Source organism: Melanerpes formicivorus, unplaced genomic scaffold, assembly GCF_026170545.1.
Source record: "Melanerpes formicivorus ecotype bairdi unplaced genomic scaffold, bMelFor1.0.p_v2 SCAF_187, whole genome shotgun sequence".
NCBI classification, from domain to species: Eukaryota; Metazoa; Chordata; class Aves; order Piciformes; family Picidae; genus Melanerpes; species Melanerpes formicivorus.
The window spans coordinates 385388-405708 of NW_027142539.1; the positions used below are offsets into that span (position 1 = coordinate 385388).

Below are 20321 nucleotides of genomic sequence, written 5' to 3' on the forward strand. Positions count from 1 at the left end.
GGGAGTTCAGCACAGAGTGGTGGCAACTGTGAACTGCTTCAAGGACCATGAACAAAATGCTTCCTCCAACAGAGACAGGAGAGAACTTGGCTTGGTTAGAACACCACCACAAGGAACCACCAGCTTTAACAATCTTTCCTCCTCCTGCCAACAGCAGACAAGATGGTTTGGAGTGCACCTCCTAAAAGGGAATGAGTTATTGCACACACCAAAATGCAAGGGGATGCTTGCTGCAGACACTGCCTGCTCAGCACAGCTTCCTAGAGGCAGGCAGTGAACTTCAGGAAGAGCTGCCAGGAGAAAACATGCTAATAATATTCTCCTTACTTTGTATGTGCACTTCCCCACCCCCCACCTCCCCCATCTTCCCCTTTTAAACAGCTTCTCCAAGTCTTTGTCTGCTGGGCAGAGGTAACTTGTCACTCTACTCTGTAGTTTCACTTTCTAAGCTGGCTGTATGGCAAATGTATCCACAGAGGTGCTGGGCTTGGTTTTATGCTCGTGGAAGCTGCTCAGAATCAGCCCTTCAGTATCAACCTGCAGGAACTATTGAAGTCTCTGAGCCTCTCCCTCGCCAGAAAGCAAAGGAAAATAGACATGGTGTACATCAGGGGAAGAAGGTGAAGAAAAGCACTTTAAAGGTGCACTGGAGTTAAAATTTCATTTCCTTGCTGCCTTCCTCCCCTCTACAGAGTAGCAAAGAGGAGACAGAAGAAGAGAAACAGCAGGATTCAGGAGGTTCTTGATGGGCTCACCGATGGCTCAAAGCTGCTTGGTGCATGGGTGATGGCTCATTGCTTCACTGCTGCTTGGTTTTAAGGGACAATCTCTGGATCATCTTGTAAAGGAGACCAAAGTGCTGGAAACAAGGAAAAGAAACCTGTATAAATGCTTAATACAATGAGTGAGTTCCACACAGAGAGAAAACTTACTAGAAGGCTTACAAACAATACTCATGTGCAAATGCAATGCCTTATTTGGATGATCCACTGGCACTCCCCTCCTGTCGATGAATTACATGGAAGGATGACAAATGAAGCCAGGTACTTGGGAGCTGTGCAGGAAGTGAAGGCTTACAGAAGTGTTTTGCAGGCCTGTATCACCCCCATGGTGAAAATGCAAACACTTGTTAAAGATCTGGTGTTTCTTTTTAGTGCAGTTCTGTTCCTTCTGAAGGGGAGGAGAAAGCTCCAGCTTTTGATACATGCCAGATGCTGGGCACTACAGAAACACTGCTGCTAGCAGCTTCAGGAATGAACCTCACAAAACAGAGTCCCAGTAGCTGCCAATCCTTTATAGCTGGATCTTCTCTTTCACCATTGCACCAGTGAATTAAAAATTCACTTTTGATTCTGCTTTGATTAATTGTGTTTTGATTCAGTAACAGCTGCTTCAGGTAGCTGACAAGACAGCCACAAGATCCAGGCTCCAAATCATTTGTAACAGCCAACATAATAAAGAGAGCTGACAAATCAAAGGCTCTGCTTTCCCTCCTGTTTCTGTTGTTACATTGGATTATTAAATGCTTGTGTTTCCCCCCCCCAAAAGGATATAAAATGACATGAAGAGATCAAAACTTACAGTGACCTAAAAATGCTTTCCTTTCATTCATGTTCTTGAGAGAACCCAGACAGGATCAGAAGCTCACAGTGGCTTTGTGAACACTTAAAAGCTGGCTGGCCAAGGCACAGAGTATCACTGTTCCAGGTCTCTGGACCCAGGACTATTTATGGTTTCATTGAAAACCAAACAACCCCCTGAAGATGCATGTCTAAGCTGCATCCCCAGTTCAGATATTGGAAGGATGTCCTAACACTCCTAACTTACTACAAGCTGCAACCCTTTATCACAGCAGATTTTTAGTTCTCTTGAGCTTCACAAGTGAGTGGTGCATGCCCAGGACCAAGATTGGCAAGGGATTGTCTTCAGCACAGGCAACTCAGGTGCTCAACAGCATTCACACTGAAACAGTCAGCCAGTAGGGTGGCATTATTGCTCCAACTTTGGTGCTGGGACTGCACCTTTACCAATTACTGTAGTAAATGTGATCTGTGAGGAAAATAACACCTCTGCCTCCTGCTTTTCTTCTCTTACCTGCACTGCAACATAGGCAACACCAAGGTAGGCTGCAATACAGACAGCCAAAAGGAGGTCAAAGATTGCTGGCTTGACCCTGCAATTAAAGCAGAACACATGGAGCTGTACAGCAGCTACTGCCACGGAGTGAGACAACAGCCCAACAAGCTCAAGGGAATTCCATACCTGTATGCATTCATCACCTGCTTCAGCTGGTCATAGAAAACAAACTCAGGGTCCCTGGGAAAAGAAGAAATTGCTCAGGTTCTATTACACCTCTGAACACTGCAGTAAGGACAGCCTAAACCTCTGTTCCCAGGGAGTTCATCCAAGGAAAGACAAGTCAGCATGACCAACTTGCACACCAGTTTGGAGCTGATTTTACTTGTCAAGCCTTTCTTTTCCTAAGGATACAACTGACATGCTGTTGAGCTGTCTCAGGAGAGGCACATGGAAGGCACCTCACCAGGTTCATTACACTGCTTCAAACCCAAGCAGGTCAGACAGGATGGAAGCTGCCCTTTTACAATTAAAGAAAAGCCTTCTAGGGGACTTCAGTCTTCTGGATTCAGAGGAAGCAGCACTCAAGAGTTGGAAGGGTGGAACCAAAGCAGCAGAAAACCAGACAGAGGGAGCTGCTGGGACTTGTTACTGTGCTATGAGGATCAATAAATTGCTTTCTCGGGAGAGCAGTGAGCATGAACCAAAACTGACAGGAGACCAGAGAAGAACAATCACTTCTAACTCCATGCCAAGAAGCTAGAGAAGCTGCAGGCTCAGGAGGAGAGTTCAGTGGAAGGGGGAAGCCATTTCACGTGGCCTGGCTGGTTCTTGCCTCTCTTCTCTTACCGTTTGTCTGCCTTTACATGATGCTGTTTGACGTCCTTCAGGTACCGACCCATGCAGTACTCTAAGGTGTTGAGGAAGGTGCTGTCTTTATCAATCAGCTGGGCAGCCCTGGGCTGACTGCTCAGCCAGTCCATTACTGATTCTAGTTGCTCCTGCTGGATCTGCTGCAGAAAAATACCACCAAAAGAAAGGGACTCAGCCACACATATGCCATGGACCAGACCTCTCTCCCAGACTCTTCATTCCTTCTTCCCACAAGTTACCAAAAGGCACTGTGCTCACCATCTGATCTGTGAAGATCTGCAGGTCTGCAGGTGCTCCCTGCAAGGAAAAAAACAAAACAAACCCCAGGCTACTGCTGAGAGCAAACTTGGTTGGGCAGGACAAATGGGGCCAGCACTGCAGGATGGGCAGCTCTTACTTTGTCTGTTAAGTTGTAGATGACCCTTGTCAAAGCCTCAGCAATGATCCTGGTATTCCTGGTGAGTGCCTTAGTGTCTATTCGTGCCCTGGAGCAGAAGAGCAGATTGTAGACTTGTCACAGAATCATACAACTGTCAGGGCTGGAAGGCACCTCAAGGCTCAGCCAGTTCCAACCCCCCTGCCATGGGCAGGGACACCTCAAAACTAGATCAGGTTGCTCAAAGCCACATCCAGCCTGGCCTTAAAAACCTCCAGGGATGAGGCTTCTACCACCTTCCTGAGCAACCTGTGCCAGTGTCTCACCACCCCCATGGTGAGGACACTGGGCTCAGCTTCCTCTAGCGCCCCTCCTTCTCCACAGCACCAAGCACAAGCCTGAATCCAGAGCCCAGCTCCCTGTGTTTTGGGGCTTTCTTCCCCCTCACCCATTCTGACCATCAGAAAGTGTAACAAGCAGTCATGAGGCCAATTTGTGTTTCTGGGCTGGATTTGAAGTGCAGCTCCCCCCCGAAGGCCTCTCACCTCCTGTCCATGATGCTGTTGCGCAGGCTGTCCCGGTGGCTCTCCAGGTGGGAGATGGTGAAGGCCGGCAAGCGGCGGATGGCGAAGCGCTCGTGCTCCCAGGCCAGCATGTCCTCAGCCAAGTTGATCTTCTTGTGCACCATGGAAAACTTCACCTCTGGGAACTGGCTGGCAACAACCTGAGGGAAAGGAGGAGCAATCCAGCAGGGTGCCGTGCTGCCCCACCACTGCACTGCCCAGTCCACCTACAGCCATGGTGTTGTGTGCTCCAGAGGCAGGGTAGGGTAGGGCAGAGTAGAGTAGAATTAATCAGGTTGGAAGAGATCTCAGAGATTATCCAGTCCAACCTATCATCCAACACCATCTAATCAACTAAACCATGGCACCAAGCACCCCATCAAGTCTCTTCCCAACCACATCCAGTGATAGTGACTCCACCACCTCCCTGGGCAGCACATTCCCATGGTCAATCTCTCTGTCTGGGAAGACCCTTCTCCTCACCTCCAGCCTAAACTTCATTTGGTGCTGGTTGCCTGGGAGAAGAGACCAACCCCCACCTGGCTACAACCTCCCTTCAGGGAGTTGGAGAGAGCAAGAAGGTCTCCCCTGAGCCTCCTCTTCTCCAGGCTAAGCAACCCCAGCTCCCTCAGCCTCTCCTCACAGAGCTGTGCTCCAGACCCCTCCCCAGCCTCCTTGCCCTTCTCTGGACACCTTCAAGTGTCTCAACGTCCTTCTTAAATTGAGGAGCCCAGAACTGGACACAGGACTCAAGGTGTGGCCTAACCAGTGCTGAGCACAGGGCACAATGACCTCCCTGCTCCTGCTGGCCACACAGTTCCTGATGCAGGCCAGGATGCCATTGGCCTTCTTGGCCACCTGGGCACACAGCTGGCTCATGTTGAGTTTACTATCAACCAGTACCCCCAGGTCCCTTTCTGCCTGGCTGCTCTCCAGCCACTCTGACCCCAGCCTGTAGCACTGCATGAGGTTGTTGTGGCCAATGTGTAGAACCTGGCAGATTACCCAGGCAAATACACTGCTAAGTGTAAGGGGCAGTTCCTGCCATTAAAAAGCTGGTTTCGTGTCACTGCACGGCAGCTTTTGCAGCAAGCCAGAAAGAAGTGCAGTGGAAAATGCAGCAGAAGTAGTCTGCTTATTATGGACTACAGCACAGGAGGTTCCACCTCAACATGAGGAGGAACTTCTGCACTGTGAGGGTCACAGAGCACTGGAAGAGGCTCCCCAGAAGGGTTGTGGAGTCTCCTTCTCTGGAGACTATTCAAGACCCATCTGGATGCATTCCTGTGCGACCTGTGCTGGATTCTAAGGTCCTGCTCTGGCAGGGGGGTTGGACTGGATGATCTCCTGAGATTCCTTCCAACCCCTAACATCCTGTGATCCTGTGCTTCCTCTGGGACTGTGGCATGAGGATTTGTCTGCACTTCAAACCAAGTGACCATACACAGCACATGAAATATTTCAGTGGCACACCCTTTCTTCACATCCTTCCTTCCTTCCTTCCTTTCTCTGCTGGAGAGCTGCAGCTCCCTTTAGAAAGTCCCAAGTTCCCATCTACCCAAAATGCTTTTCATTACCATCTCCAGTTCTCTCAGAAATGCATGCTGCAAGGTGCCCTCCTTGGGAGGCTTTGAGACGTGGAGGTGAAGGCTGTTGCCCCGGCCCAGAGTATCAAGGCAGAGAACAAAGGCTACGTTGTCCTGCAGCAGGCTGGAATCTGGAACAGAAAAATCCCAGCATTAACTGCTATGCCTTGTGCTGGGATTTCCATCACAAACAAGCAAGGCCCAGACAGGAGGGCTGACATACTAAAAACACTAACCAACACAAGAGGGCTTGCCACAGAACACGCTGCCAATGCCAGCCCCATACTCACCAGTGTGGTCCAAATTGTCTTCCAGCCACCGTTTGGTTCCTTGGTAATTAAACTTGCCACCTCCAGATGCAAAGAAGAGTAGGTTATACCTGCCCATCAAAGAAGGTAAAGGTGTTAGCCACAGAACTCCTTGAACTCCTCTGTGGTGAGATGACAGCAGCCACCACCTGACATTCCAGGCAAACTGTTCATTAGCAGACACTTCCTTTGTGCCACATAACAGTGGCACAGGGTGGGACAGGGTCAAAGGGGGTTGCTCCCTGGGCTGGAGGATGGATTTTACTTCTCACATCTGTGGTGAGAAGACAACAGCCACCACCTGACATTCCAGGCAAACTGTTCATTAACAAATGCTTCCTATGTGCCACATCCTTCCTTCCACTTGTCCCCAGGCTTGAGCAGAGCTACAGCAAAGAAATCAAAGCGAGGAGCTTGGCTATTAAGAGCAGCTGTATTTGGAGGGAAACAAAGCAACTCAAAGGGATTAAAGGACTGCTTGTAACATTCTTCAGGTGTGGAGCAAAAGCCTTTCTTATCTGATCTCAGCTACACACATTCAAGCATGAGGAGAGAGGTTTCTTACCCAGCGTGGGTACGTCTGTAGGTGTAGAGCCGGGAGAAGAGCCTGGCCAGTTCCAGCAGCACTGAGATACCACTGCCATTGGAGTCAGCACCATGTGACAGCCACTGTGGGGTGAAGTGGGACAGAGACAAGGTGACAACCCTACACCTATTCTCACCTACCACAAAAGCCTTCAAGATAGCACACCACCATGTTCTGCTTGCAGCTTTTCCCCATCTTTCCCCATCCCCATCTGCCCATCTGTGGCAGCAGAGGCCACATGGGAGAAAACACCAAGCCAAAAACCAGGAAGAGAGAGCTGCAGGAAGAAAGAATACTCACTGGAGCCACTCCAAAAGAATCATAGTGGGCAACAATCACAACAGTGGGCAGGTCTTCTCCACCAAGCCCTGTCAGCCTTCCCTGCAGGGGAAGAGAGATCAGTGCCAGTCAGCATCACCTCCTGTGTGCCTGTACAAAGACAGCCTGACTCCTACACACCTCCTGAGTCTGGGGTGGCCTCAGGTCTGAGAGCTTTAGGAACCCACCTGGCTAAGGACTCCCCTGACCTCCTCCATCAATCCCAGTGCCTGACAAAGTCCCAACAAAAGAAGGCATCCCATCAGTGTTGCCAGTTTGAATCCCTACAGAACTCACCTCCACACTGGGTATGAGCCAGTCATTGATAGCTTTGCTTTGAGCCCCACTGGTCACCATCTGGAAGCCATTGGCAGTTGCTGTGTGCAGCAGAACTGGAAGAAAAACAAATCAGTAAGTACAGCTGGGGAAGTCTCAGCCCTGTATTTCCCTTGCTAACTGTGCTTTGGAGAGACCAGCTTTAAACCCTTTATGGCTTCTCACTTGTATTTATGCACTGACAGGGAATCCTGCATTCTCCTCCTGTCCTGAAATCTCAGTGCTGTGAGCTGGCTAAGACAAGAACTTCTCTGCAGGAGTCCTAAAGTTAATCCTGAGCAGCAGATCAGTAAGACAGAATAAACATCAAGGCAACAGAACACTGGTTCATAAAATCATAGAATTGTTTCATTTGGAAAAGCCCTCTAAGACCATCATCAAGTCCAACCATTAACCAAACACCATCATGGCCATTAAACCAAGGGCCATGTCCACACACTTCTTGGAACACCTCCAGGGATGGGGACTCCACCACCTCCCTGAGCAGCACATTCCAATGGCCAACAACTCTCTCTGTGAAGAACTTTCTCCTCACCTCCAGCCTAAACTTCCCCTTGCACAGCTTGAGACTGTGTCCTCTTGTTCTGGTGCTGCTTGCCTGGGAGAAGAGACCAACCCCCACCTGGCTACAACCTCCCTACAGGGAGTTGGAGAAAGCATGAAGGTCTGCCCTGAGCCTCCTCTTCTCCAGGCTAAGCAATCCCAGCTCCCTCAGCCTCTCCTCACAGGGCTCTGCTGCAGACCCCTCCCCAGCTCTGTTGCCCTTCTCTGGACACCTTCCAGCAGCTCAATGTCCTTCTTAAACTGAGGAGCCCAGAACTGAACACAGGACTCAAGGTGTGGCCTAAGCAGTGCTGAGCACAGGGGCACAATGACTTCCCTGCTCCTGCTGGCCACACTGTTTCTGATGCAGGCCGCTCCCAGACGCGGGCTCAGGCCCTGTCTTCCTCTTAACCTTTCCCCCAGACATCAGAACTCACCTTCTGCAGCGGAGGCAGAGCCCTGGGAGGCAGAAGCAGCTCGCGTTTGTTCATAGATGGACAGCAGCTCTTCATCTTCCACCGCGAAGTAGACTGGCACGATGGTTTCCATGGCCAGCATTTCTGGCTCTATCTCCATGAATTGCTGAGGGTTTGAATGAGACACAAAAATCAACACGAGGGCAGAAGAAGAAACCCTGACAACCAAAGCAGAGAGAAAAGGGTTGAAGCTCTCAAGGCAGAATATGATCTGCGGTGCATTACAGCAGGAGCTTTCCAGTCCTGCGGCCACCCAAGCCTCTCCTCCCCTCCCATTGTAAGAGAAAGGGAATTGGTGGTGGGGTTGTTTTTGGTTTGTTTTACCCTTACAACATCCTGTGGGACAGAAGAGATGGATCGTGGCAAGATGATCACCACAGCCCCAGCTGACTGGCGGAGAGCCTTCTGGTACTGCTCATAGGAGAAGTCCACCAGCCGCATCATGACGCAGCGGCGGCTCAGGACGTCTGCTTCTACAGTGCGAGCTTCGGTGTTCAGCACCGCGCTCCTGGTGCCTGTGAGGAGAGCACAGCGAGAGCTTTGCTAAGTGACTCTGTCACATCCCCTTTGCTTGAGCTTAGCTCCTCCTCAGACTGCTTTGGGTGCCAGCCTGATGCAAGCAGGACCTGCAAAAAGCTAAACTGATCTCTTCCCTCTTGTCCGAGAAGGAACGGACGCGAGATGTGCAGAACGGCTCTGAGGGAGGACAGGAGGTTACCCCACGTCCATCCAAAAGGCTGCTTCTGCCTCCTACTCTTAGTTTTAGTTTATCAAATATCCTCCTGTGAAAATGCAGTCCTTTGGCAGCACAGCAGTCTGGAGGCTTGCCAGCAGCTCCTGCACTCTCCAGGTGAGGCCCATAGGGTCATCCTGTATGAGCCATTCAAATCCACCTTACTACTTCTCATGCTCCATATTCAATTTCTTCTTCTAGAACTCTGGCACCTACAGAGCTGAAGATTTCATTGCACTGGGTCCCCACACAGCCAAGGAAGGAGCAAAGGTGCTCCAGCAGGCATCTCAGCCTATGCCAAATAGGAGTGAGGGTTGCTAAAGGTTAGATTTAAACTTGACTTAAGTTTAACACTAGTTTGTTCTCACCAGAAGTCAAATCACATGAACAAGACAAGTCTGTATTTCCACTGCATAGTGTCAGTGAAATCCTCAGCAATGCAGTTAAGGCACAGTACAAATGCTCCACACAGAGCTCACACACTGTGTAACACACAAATATGAACAGCAGCCCCCTCCCCAGTCAGAGAAAACCAATCCATAACGAGGAGAATCCTCTCCACCGTTCCCCAAGCGGTGATGCAGGAGCACAGAAGCATTGGCCCAACAATATTTCCTGACAGCAGGGCAAGGCAAGTTGATTCTCTGCAGTTTCTCTAAAGAATCACAGAATTGTTAGGGTTGGAAGGGACCTCAAGGCTCAGCCAGTTCCAACCCCCTGCCATGGGCAGGGACACCTCACACCACAGCAGGTTGCTCACAGCCACATCCAGCCTGGCTGCAAACACCTCCAGGGATGAGGCTTTCACCACCTCCCTGGGCAACCTGTGCCAGGCTCTCACCACCCTCATGGGGAAGAACTTCTTCCTAACAACCAATCTGAATCTCCCCATTTCTAGTTTTGCTCCATTCCAGTATCAGTATCACTAAGGTTGGAAGAGACCTCAAAGATCATCCAGTCCAACCTGTCACCACAGACCTCCTGACTAGAGTAGGGAGGACACTACTGCCCACTGCAGGCTTGAACTCACCACCTTCCCATTAAGGGTCTTATGCACTATTCCCCCCAGTCCTATCACTCCCTGACACCCTGTTTAATAAACCTTCATTTCCAACCTAAAGAATTCCTTTCTAACAAGTTTGGTCTGAAGCTGCTCTGCAGCTGACATTGATTCTTCTCACCCCTGCAAGAAAAGGCTCTGCAGCAATCTCTGTTTGGTCTTTCTGGCAGAGTCAGCCACAGGCAGACTACATGGAATGAAATCTCTGTGGAAGGCTCAGAAACAACATTTAGATTCTGAGTACAGGGGGTGGAGGCTGAAGGTTACAGCACTCCAGAAATTCAAAGAGCAGGTTGTATTTCTGACTCAAAAGAAAGACGTTGCACAATCACCAGCCTGGAAGCAACAGAACAAAGGAACTGGAGGTCAGCTGTAAGAGAAAGGACAAACCACAGGGCTCTCAAAGGAGAAGGCACCGGAGCAATGACACTGCTAATTGAGGCTGGGGCAGACGCCTGAAGAGCAAAGAAGAATCAACCTGTCAGCAGAGGAGTCAAAGCAAACAGAACAAAACTGAGCTCACGACCAAGCTCGCCAGCGTGCAGGACGGATGGAGCTGAACTGCCTGAAAGACAGCGAGCTCAGCACACACCCAGGAACCTGTAAGGCCACTGCAGGGTCCTTGGTCACCTGCAGATCACCCTGTGGGAGCGGGGGACACCTTCCTGCTCCCGCTGCGATCGGGCAGCAAAGCTCAGCCAGATGGGGTACGGCTGCAGCCTCCCTGGGTCTGGGTCTGAACTCATAGCCGGCTGCAGCCCCCCAGGGCTCTCCGAGCTCTCCTGCACCCCCTCCCTGGGCTGGGTCTCGCTCCCTGGGCTGGGTCTCGCTCCCTGGGCTGGGTCTCGCTCCCTGGGCTGGGTCTCGCTCCCTGGGCTGGGTCTCCCTCCCTGGGCTGGGTCTCGCTCCCTGGGCTGGGTCTCGCTCCCTGGGCTGGGTCTCGCTCCCTGGGCTGGGTCTCCCTCCCCGGGCTGGGTCTCCCTCCCCGGCCACCTGCAGCTTCGCGGCCTAGCCTGGACGCCTCCCGGGGGTCGCGGCTCTTCCTACGGCCCCATCGGCCCTGAAGGCAGCCGCTGCCGGGATTCGCCCTCCCGGAGGAGGGAAGCCTAGCGGAGGCCGGCGGCCGAACCGAGCCCGGTCGGGGCCGTGCAGTCTCTCACCGTAGGGCTGCCCGCCCAGCTCGTACTGCTGCATGCGGTACACCGTGAACTCGTGGGCGGCCTCGGCGGCCGGCGGCGGGCCCAGGAGCAGGAGCACAGCGGGCACGAACAGCAGGAAGCTGAGCGGCAGGCATGAGGCCTTCAGCACCGACTCCAGCACCTCGCCAGCCTCCTCCAGCATCGCCGCGGCCCCGACCCTGCCGCTGCGGCCTGCTCCACCGGCACGCACGGCACGCGCGGCACGCACCGTACGCACGGCACGCGCGCCCCGCAGCCTGTCGGGAGCTGTAGTTTGCCGGCTGCCGACACCAGGGGCACTGGGCGCTGCGGTTACGTTGCCCCTTCTCCTCTCTGGCCTGCAGGGGGCGCTCCGCTCCGCCGCGGGGCGCACGCCGGCGGTCGCTGCCGCTGCCCGGGACGGCGGAGGAGCTGGCAGGGCGCTGAGAGGCAGCGAGGGGCGGAACGCGCGGAGCTGTGTCCCACGCGTCGCCGGTCCTGCTCGCTCGGACAAGGAGCGTGCGGTCCGGGGAGCCCTGAGCAGGCAGCGAGCTGGAGCCCGGCCGAGGGTCGCTCTGAGCAGGCAGCCTGGCCCCGGCCGGTACCGGCCGCCCCTGCACCGCCGCACGGAGGTCCCTGTCCTGCGGGACCAGCCGCCAGGTACCGGCTCTGCAGGAGAGTAAACTCGGAATCACAGACTGGCACTGGCTCCAGGTCTCTGCTGTGCTGAGGACTCCAGAACTGCCCCAGCACTGCGGGGGAAGCTCAGCAGAGAGGGGCAGAATCCTCTCCCCGCCCCTGCTGCCCATGCTGCTGGGGGTCAGCCCAGGACGGGGCTGGCTGTGGGCTCTGCACATTGCTGCCTTTTGTCCAGCTTTTCAGCTAGCAGCACCCCCAAGCCCTTCTCTGCAGGACTGCTCTCCAGGCATTAATCCCCAGCCTGTACTGATACTGAGAGTGTCCCCAGCCCAGGTGCAGGATCTTGCATTTGACTTTGTTGAAGCTCACAAAGTTGACTTGGGCCTGCTTGCCCAGGTCCCTCTGCAGTGATCCCATCCCTGAGATGGGTCAGCTGCACCACTCACCATGCTGTGACCTGCAAGCTTGCTGAGGCTGCGCTGGATCCCACTGCCTGTGTCACTGATGAAGATCCCAAACAGCACTGGTCCCAGCACAGAGCTCTGAGGGATGCCACTTGTCACTGATCTCCATCTGGACATGGAGCCATTGACCACTACCTTCTGAACGTGACCAATTCTGTATCCACCAAACAGCTTCCCCCCTGGCCCTCCCCATCAACCCCATCCCTCTCCTGTCAAACCATAGCAAACCAAACAGAGGCTCTCTTATCTCTGGATTTATTGCAAAACAGATGGGCTGGAAGCTCAGCACCTCCTGCTGGGGGGCTGGGCCTGCAGGTTTGAAGTTCTCAGGACCTTCTCCTTCCCACTGCCTGGGTGGCTTTGGTCTCCTTGCATGGTGAGGGAAGGCATTTGGGTGCTGCTCTGATTGTTTTTTCACTTGGCTGGGGAATAGAAGAGCAGGAATCTGAAGTGCAAGCTGGGCTCTACTGGGTCTCTACCAGGCTGAGACTGGAATGGGACTGGTCTGGTGCCAACTGCTTTCCGTAGCACAGAGCAGCCCTCTGAGTACCAAGGATGAAGCCTGGCCCCAGTGAACTTCTGCAACCTGCAGGCTTCATATGTGGGTGTCACTGTGCCCCTGGTCTCCCCTTCCCTGTGCTGCAGGCATTCTGCATGCCCTGTTGGCTCCTCAGGGCCTTCCAGTGCTACTTGAGGCCTCCACCACACATCTGGGCACTATTCCACCACCCTCGTTGTGAAGAACCTAATGTCCAACCTGAACCTGCCCTGCTCCAGTTCCAAACCACTGCTCCTTGTCCTATCCCCACAGGCACTTCTGAACAGTCCCTCCCCAGCCTGCCTGTAGCTCCCCTGCAGATATTGAAATGCAGCTCTAAGGTCTCCCTGGAGCCTTCTCCAGGCTGAACAGCCCCAACTCTCTCAGCTTGTCCTCACAGGAGAGCTTTCTCAGCTCATCTTTGTGTCCCTCCTCTGGACCCACTCCAGCAGGTCCCTGTCCTTCTTCTGTTGGGGGCCCCAGAGGTGGACCTGAAGTACCTTCTCTGCTGGTGGTGCTGCCCAGCTCCCAGGGAAGAGGAAACTCTCTGCACATTTCCCTGTGTGACTCCCTCTCCAAATGTGGCAGCACTTAGAGCAGGCCTACTAGGATCAGACCTCTCCATTCCTTTCCCCCAGCTGTGCTGAACTTCAGAAGCACTTGGGGCAGGCTCTACCCTACTCTTACCTCGGGGTGGTGATTCTGTGCCAGGCTGCTGAAGTGATGCTTACCAATCTGTGCTGCTGCCAGCACTGGGTTTGGAAAGGGCTCTGGAAGGCTGCAGCCTTTGCAGCCCCAAAAGGAAGAGGCAACAATTCCTGCTGCTTCTGTTCAGGTTAGCCACACACACTCCCCTGACACAACAGAATTCAAAGCCATTTAGAACTTGCTGCTCAGCTTTTCAGTGCCCACCACAGTGGGCATCTCCCCCTGTGTGGGCACCTTGGAACCTGGCAACCTTGCTGGCCCCACTTTTCTGGGAGGCCACAGCACTGTGAAGGCTCTGCCATGCAGGATGGCACCAGACTCCCCAGTCACTGTGGGGACCTCCTGCCCGTGGTGGTGCCAGGGCTGTCTCTGCAGGTTCAGCCCCGTGCCCAGAGGCACAGCAGAGCTCTTCTTGCTGCCAGGCTGTAAGCACTGTCACAGCACTTGCCCAGGCACAGTGCCCAGACTGCAGACTAGTGAGGGACTGAGCTGTTCTGTTGCTCTCTGCCATGCTGTGGTTGGTTTGTGCTGCACTACAGGTGGGCACTTGGCTCCTGGGCAGGGGCCTCTGAGCTCCCTGGCAAGACATCGAGCCTGCATCCCCCCTTTGCCAGCAGCTTTGCCCATCACAGCACTTCCATAAGGCTGCAAATTGCAGGAGAAGACTTAAGGATCACCTCCATCCCTGCCTGGCACACAGGGACGACAACACTGCCAGCCTAGCCTGCAGGGATGGCAACACTGCCAGCCTAGCCTGCTCCCAGGGGGTTGGGGAACAGTCTGGTTGGGGATCCCCACCCTGCTTGTCACTGTGCCTCGGGGCAAAATGCTCTCCTCTGGGCAGGGACAGCACCTATTTAGACACACAGAGAGCAAGGTCCACCTATAACTCAGGCCCAGCAGCTGGCATCAGTGCCCACATGTGCCTGTGGCCTTCACTCCACCCTAACAGCAATGCCTCTGCCCGGGCTGCAGCCTCCCTGAAGCAAGACCCCAGCCTGAAGGGACTGCAGAGCTCGGCCACGGTTAGCCAACTGTGCTGGGGCTGCACCGGGTCAGCCTGAGCTGCCCGTAGGCTGCAGTTCTGCCGGGCCAGGCCCAGCAGCTTGAGGTCCTGGTGGGCTGTCTGATGGCCTCTCAGAGGCTGGGCAGGTTGCTCATCATGCTGGAGTTGCTGGACAGAGGCGCTCTGGGCCGGGCGTTCAGGGCTAGGGAGCTGCGGAAGCTCTCCCGGTAGCGCAGGGAGCTCTCCGTGGAGGAGGCAGAGTTGATGTCTGTGATCGCCAAGCAGTTCCCAGGCTGGCAGAGCCCAGCCCTGAGGCAGCAGCAGCACAGCAGGTTCCCCACAGCTCGGCGCACCTCCACGCTCCGCAGGGAGTAGATGATGGGGTTGATGCCCGAGTTGAGCATGGCCAGAGCCAAGGGCCAGTCCAGGCTGTGCAGCTCTGCGCACCTCTGGGGCTCGCAGAAGACATCCAAGAGCAGCAGGATGAAGAGGGGGCTCCAGCACACGATGAAGGCCCCCAGGATGATCAGCACCGTCTTGAGCAAGCGCAGGGAGCGCTTGCGGCCGTGCCGAGAGCTGCTTTGCTTCGAGCTGGCCTGGACCAGCTGGAAGATGGAGATGTAGAGGCCGACGATGCCCAGCAGGATGATGCTGAACATGACCACGGAGAAGAGGATGTAGCTCTTGGAGTAGAGCGGCAGGAGGACGGAGCAGGCGTTGAGGTCGCAGAGGCAGTTCCAGCCCAGCAGGGGAAGCAGCCCCAGGAGGAAAGCCAGCAGCCAGCAGCCGACGATGAGGCTGCGCAGCCGCAGGGTCTTGCTGGCTTCGTTCTCCGCGATCGGCCTCACCATGGCACTGTAGCGCTCCACGGCCGTCACCAGCAAGCTGAAGGTGGAGGCGGCCAGCGCCACGAAGAGGATCCCTTCCCGCAGGAACCAGAGCTGGGCTGAGAGCTGGAAGGTTTTGCGCCCCGACAGGCAGAGGTTGCAGAGGTAGGCGACCCCTGCCAGCAGGTCGCTGAGGGTGATGCTGGCGATGCAGGAGTAGACCCAGCGGCGGGCGCGCAGGCGCCGCAGGATGGCCAGCAGCACCAGCAGGTTCTCCAGGATGATGCTGCAGCTGATGATGACAAAGGTGGTGCGGAGCAGACCCAGCCCCTCGGCCCCGGGGCGCCGGTGGCTCAGCCTGCCGGTGAAGTTGTAGTGCTGCAGGATGAGGTTCGCGTTCCGCATGGCTGCCAGCTGCAGGCAGGAGACTTTCCTGCCCAGGAGGTCGGCTCTGAGCTCAGGGTTTTGAGCAGAGCCCAAGGGAAGAAGGGGAAGGGAGTGATTCACCAGCCAGCTCAGCTCTGCACCATCCATCTTCTGAGCCCCCGGGGCAGCAGCCAGGAGCAGCTGCACGGTGGAGCGAGGGTTGAGGTGGAGAGCAGAGCAGAGCTTCTGTCTGAGGGCTGGAGACAGCTGTGAGGCTGTCTCTGACCCCTGCAGTCCTACCCAGTGTGGAGACGAGAGCTAGAGCCCTGTCTGCCAGCCCCACGGCACTGAAAGAGCAAGGGGAAAGGAGGGTGAGGTGTTTTGTAAGTCCACACATGAGCATGGGCTTCCTGTTGTTTAATAAAGCTTCCTGTTGTGAGCTTGACATCGTTTCTAACTGCTAGGAAGGGTCTGGCTGTTGTCAGCTTTGCTGTGGCTGTGAAGGTGGGACAGGAACAAAGTGCTGTGCCAGGCTCCTCTTGGAGTCAGGGCAGCTTGGGTCAAACAGGGCAACACTTCCAATCTTGATGGCTGGGGTCTGCTGGGCTAAGTGCCAGGGAAAAGCTCTCAGAGAGCCTGAGGCACTAAATGCTTTCTGGGCCTTTTGTGGCATTAAATTCACCCCTGAGCCTGGCAGAGAGTTGATGCTTCAGCAGCAGCTGCCCTGTGCACCACCCATGCCCAGCTGTGTCCTTCTCCAGGGGAAAGCTCCTTGCTCTCAGCCCTGACTCCTCCGTGGGCCCAGCTCCTGCCAGTCTCTCATCCCTCCAAGTGCTGTGCTGTCAGTGCAGCAAGGCCAGGCCAGGTCTGTGTGGCTGAAACTGGGGCTCTGCTCCACCCAGTGTGAAGGAAACCAGCTGGCCAGAGACCTCCACATGCCCTGGCACTGCACCCTCCACCTTCAGCTCTCCAAACGCCTGCTAGAGATGGCTCTGGGTCTTCCCACTGCCTAGGTCACAGGCAGGGAAAGAGAGGCACAAAGCTGCTGGCATGGAAGGTGGAAGGGACTGGACTGAGGCCAGATCCCAGAAGTTCTGACATTAGTGACCAGCACTGACCTGCTCCCTGCATCTGCAGAGCCTGACTGGAGAGAGAAAGTCTTGCACTGTGCTATTCCCAGCTGCTGCTGTTGAATTTGCCTTTGGACTCACCTCTCATGACTGGCCTGAGGCTCTTGCTTCCAGGGGGAGGTTCAGCAGGGCTCTCCAGCTGCCTGTCTGAGGCCCAGCACAGAGCAGGTAGTGGGGGAGATGTCCTTGTGCAAATCAGTGAGGCTTGTACCTACCAAAGTGAGAAAAAAAAGAGGGAAGTTACACCATCAACCACATTGCTGTGCTGGATGGACCCCACCCAAAACAGCTGCAAAGAGGCCCAGAGAGCAGCAAGAGAGAGCACCTTTCAGCTGGGGTGCACAGCAGGAGCTGTGCCCTGCTTTCTGCTTTCACCTCTCTTCTCCCTCCAGACTGGCACAAAGCCCCAGAGAGGTCCCCAGGTTGAGAGCAAAGTGTGGCCATTCCTTCCATCAGCATGGCAAGCAGGGAGCTGTGCTGGGAGGCCAGCCACTGCCTGGTGGGTGCAGAGATCCTAAGCCTGGATCCCAAGGGGAAAATGCAAAGGAGGTTCCCACTGCAGGAAGTCACAGAATTGGAAGGGACAGGGTTGGAAGGGACCCCAAGGATCAGCCAGTGCCATGGGCAGGGACACCTCACACCACAGCAGGTTGCTCACAGCCACATCCAGCCTGGCTGCAAACACCTCCAGGCAGGAGGCTTCCACCACCTCCCTGGGCAGCCTGTGCCAGGCTCTCACCACCCTCATGGGGAACAACTTCTTCCTCACATCCAGTCTAAATCTCTCCTCCTCTAGCTTGGATCCATTCCCCCAGTCCTATCACTCCCTGACACCCTCAAAAGTCCCTCCCCAGCTTTCTTGGAGCCCCCTGCAGATCCTGGAAGGCCACAATTAGGTCTCCTCAGAGCCTTCTCTTCTCCAGACTGAACAGCCCCAACTCCCTCAGCCTGTCCTCATAGGAAAGGAGCTCCAGCCCTCTGCTCATCCTTGTCCTGGGCAGGGCAAGAGTGGTGCTCAGCAAAAGCTGAGGGCTCCATCCTCCATGGTCACCCTTTCAACTGTTCTTTCCTATCAGCAGTGTGGAAAGAAACTTCACTGCAGATAAAGTCAGCAGATGACCCCGAGATTGGAGGAGCGGAAATCGGCAGGGAGGCTGAGCCCTGCCCCAGCGCAGCTCAGGTCCAGAGCAGAGCAGTGCAAGGGGGCACATCCAGCACAGGGGCCCAGAGGGGCTGGGCAGCTGCTCCTGGCACAGCACTCCTGGCTGAGCCCTGCCCCAGTGCAGCTCAGGTCCAGAGCAGAGCAGTGCAAGGGGGCACATCCAGCACAGGGGCCCAGAGGGGCTGGGCACTGGCACAGCTGCTCCTGGCACAGCACTCCTGGCACAGGAGCCCTGCCCCAGTGTTGCTCAGGTCCAGAGCAGAGCAGTGCAAGGGGGCACATCCAGCACAGGGGCCCAGAGGGGCTGGGCAGCTGCTCCTGGCACAGCACTGGAGTCAGGAAGGTCGCTGTGATTTTTTTCTGCACATCACCACTGCTTTATTCTTGCTTCAGGCTGAGCCTCCACTTACTGTGTCTGCTCAGGGCACAGCTGGTAGGGGGCATCCCTCAAAGACCAGAGGATGAAGAACCTTGCCCTGTGAGGGGCCCCTAAGTAGCTTCTCAGGTGGCTGGCAGCAAGTCTCAGGAAGGAGGCATCTGACAGGAACCAGCTCTTGGTCAGGGAGAGCTGCAGGGAGTGTGGGGCTGGTGGCAGGGCAGTGTTTTTGATGGCAGGAAAGGGCTTGGGGCAGGGAAGCAGCTGGGACACCTCCACACGCTCACCCATGGGGTGCTGGGTCCTCTGGACCAGCCAAATATCACAGGCTCCTCCTGGTGCCCCTTCCACAAGCACACCAGGTGCTGCCTGAGAGGCAAGGCTGATTACTGTGCCAAGAGCTGTTCCAGTGAGACAAACCTGGCTGCTTGCTCTGTCCTAGCTCCAGGCTTCTTCTCCCTTTCTGGGGCAGAGGGGATTGGGTAGCTCTGAGTCACACCACAGCTTCACAGCACATCAGGAGGGGGATCAGATCTGGGAAGCTCCTGAGCTGTGTGCCAGCCTTTGCTGGTGCCCTTCCAGCACCCTCTGACTTTCACCCCCCCAGCAGCCTGCTGAGCTCCTCACCCCTTGGGAGTCACTGCACCCCTCCAGCAGCTCATGGGGTCAGAGGCACCTTCCCATAGCCTGGGGGGCCTGCAGGGACTCAGGTCCCCTCCCCTCTAGGCAGTAAGCTCAGCAGAGCAGGGTCTTGGGGCCTGGCACAAATCTGACCCTGCAGCCCTCTGAGAGCTGCTGCTGCCAGACCCGAGGCAGGGAGTCCCCAGCTGGAGGGGCAAACAAGTCTCCCCTCAGCTGGGCACCCACCCCAGGGAGAGTTCCTGCTGTTGTGCACTGGCTGCCCCCTGCTATCTGCACAAACAGCCTGAGTTTTATCTTGGTACTTCTCATTTGCTGCTGTTTCAGTTCAGCTGTGCTTTCTCTGGAGGGCAGGGGGGGGACACCCCCAGCCTGCAGCATTTCTCATCTCTTTCCATCAGCTCAAGACCACAATCTCCTTGAAACTGCTCGGCAGGGGCTGAGTGCTGGGCTTGAAAGGACCAGGGGAGCTAATGGGGGGGGGGCAGCTGCAGCCCCTCAAACCCTTTGTCAGAGCAGGCATGCAGGGATGCTGAGATGAGGACACCTCAGCCCTGGAAGCCTCCACAGCCTGCTCCTCCCGAGGCCAATGGCAAGGCTGAAGTACCTCAGCCCCAAAGGGAGCAGCCTGGCTGCAGACAGAGCTGCCTGGAGAGAAGCAGGGCAGGAGCAGCCTGGGTACGTGGCCTGTGTGTGGTCTCTGCTGCTCTTGGGAGCAGGGGCCATGAGCACCTGTGGGAGGAAGGGAGCAAGTGACAAATGCAAGATAACCCAGCAATGATTTCTGTTGAGGTTTTCCTGCTGTGCTGCTGCACAGTCCTGATTAAAAGTTCACTTTTCAGGCATTCTGATGAAAATAAAAGTGTGTGTATCTATCTATCTATCTATCTATCTAGCTCTGGTGGGAGTTCTGCCTCGAGGGCACAGCCATGCAACACCCCCCCTCAGGTTAGGCTCATGGACGGTTGGCATCCTCATCTCTGCCCCACAAGGCTCTCTCTCTCTCCCCCACCTCCCCCATTCACCCATCCTGCCCCCAGTGTGCGGCCCCAGCCCAGCCTGGCACCAGCCAAGGGCTTTCATCTCCCCACAGGTGTTTTTTCTGCTCCAGGAAGGGTGGAGCTGTGCTGGTTTAAAAATGACTGATTGCTCCTGGCACTGCCTTGGTTGCACTTCCTAGCTTTGCTCCCTTCTACTGTGCAGCAGGAGGGGGTCGGCTTTGCAGTAGCACAACCCAGTGCCCAGCGTGGCAGGAGGCCCCCGAGGGGCTGGGAAGAGCCAGCAAAAGCCTCTCTGGCTTGGGCTGACCCCAAAGCCTGGAGACCTGGCCCTGCCCAGTGCTCCAGGAACTGTCCCAGGCAGGGTTGTTGTGGCTGGCTGCCAGCTCCCTGCAGTTGGGCAAAGTCTCTGCAGGAAAAGGATCTCTGCAGCCAATCTCAGGGCTTGAAGGACAACAAGAACATGAAAGAAAGCTT

The 20321-nt window shown here is 55.4% G+C and overlaps 2 protein-coding genes across 4 annotated transcripts; both read right to left on the reverse strand.

Moving 5' to 3' along the window:
* Positions 1-755: 755 nt before the first annotated feature.
* Positions 756-11208, reverse strand: NCLN (nicalin). 3 transcript variants are annotated; one of them, XM_068169523.1, is made up of 15 exons: positions 10995-11208; positions 8372-8556; positions 8003-8147; positions 6984-7078; positions 6669-6749; positions 6348-6451; positions 5765-5853; positions 5466-5605; positions 3871-4049; positions 3347-3434; positions 3208-3246; positions 2926-3089; positions 2263-2316; positions 2095-2173; positions 756-859 (listed from the first exon to the last, which is right to left on the reverse strand). In XM_068169523.1, the coding sequence occupies exons 1-15, from the start codon at positions 11173-11175 to the stop codon at positions 800-802; spliced, it is 1683 nt and encodes a 560-aa protein (XP_068025624.1). In that variant the 5' UTR covers positions 11176-11208; the 3' UTR covers positions 756-799. The 3 variants fall into 3 exon arrangements, with proteins under 3 accessions (XP_068025624.1, XP_068025623.1, XP_068025622.1); XM_068169522.1 differs by having other exon boundaries at positions 2926-3086; positions 8366-8556; XM_068169521.1 differs by having other exon boundaries at positions 8366-8556.
* Positions 11209-12339: 1131 nt separating this feature from the next.
* S1PR4 (sphingosine-1-phosphate receptor 4) lies at positions 12340-16802 on the reverse strand. The gene is made up of 2 exons (XM_068169499.1): positions 16751-16802; positions 12340-15886 (listed from the first exon to the last, which is right to left on the reverse strand). The coding sequence occupies exon 2, from the start codon at positions 15705-15707 to the stop codon at positions 14478-14480; it is 1230 nt and encodes a 409-aa protein (XP_068025600.1). The 5' UTR covers positions 15708-15886; positions 16751-16802; the 3' UTR covers positions 12340-14477.
* Positions 16803-20321: the final 3519 nt, after the last annotated feature.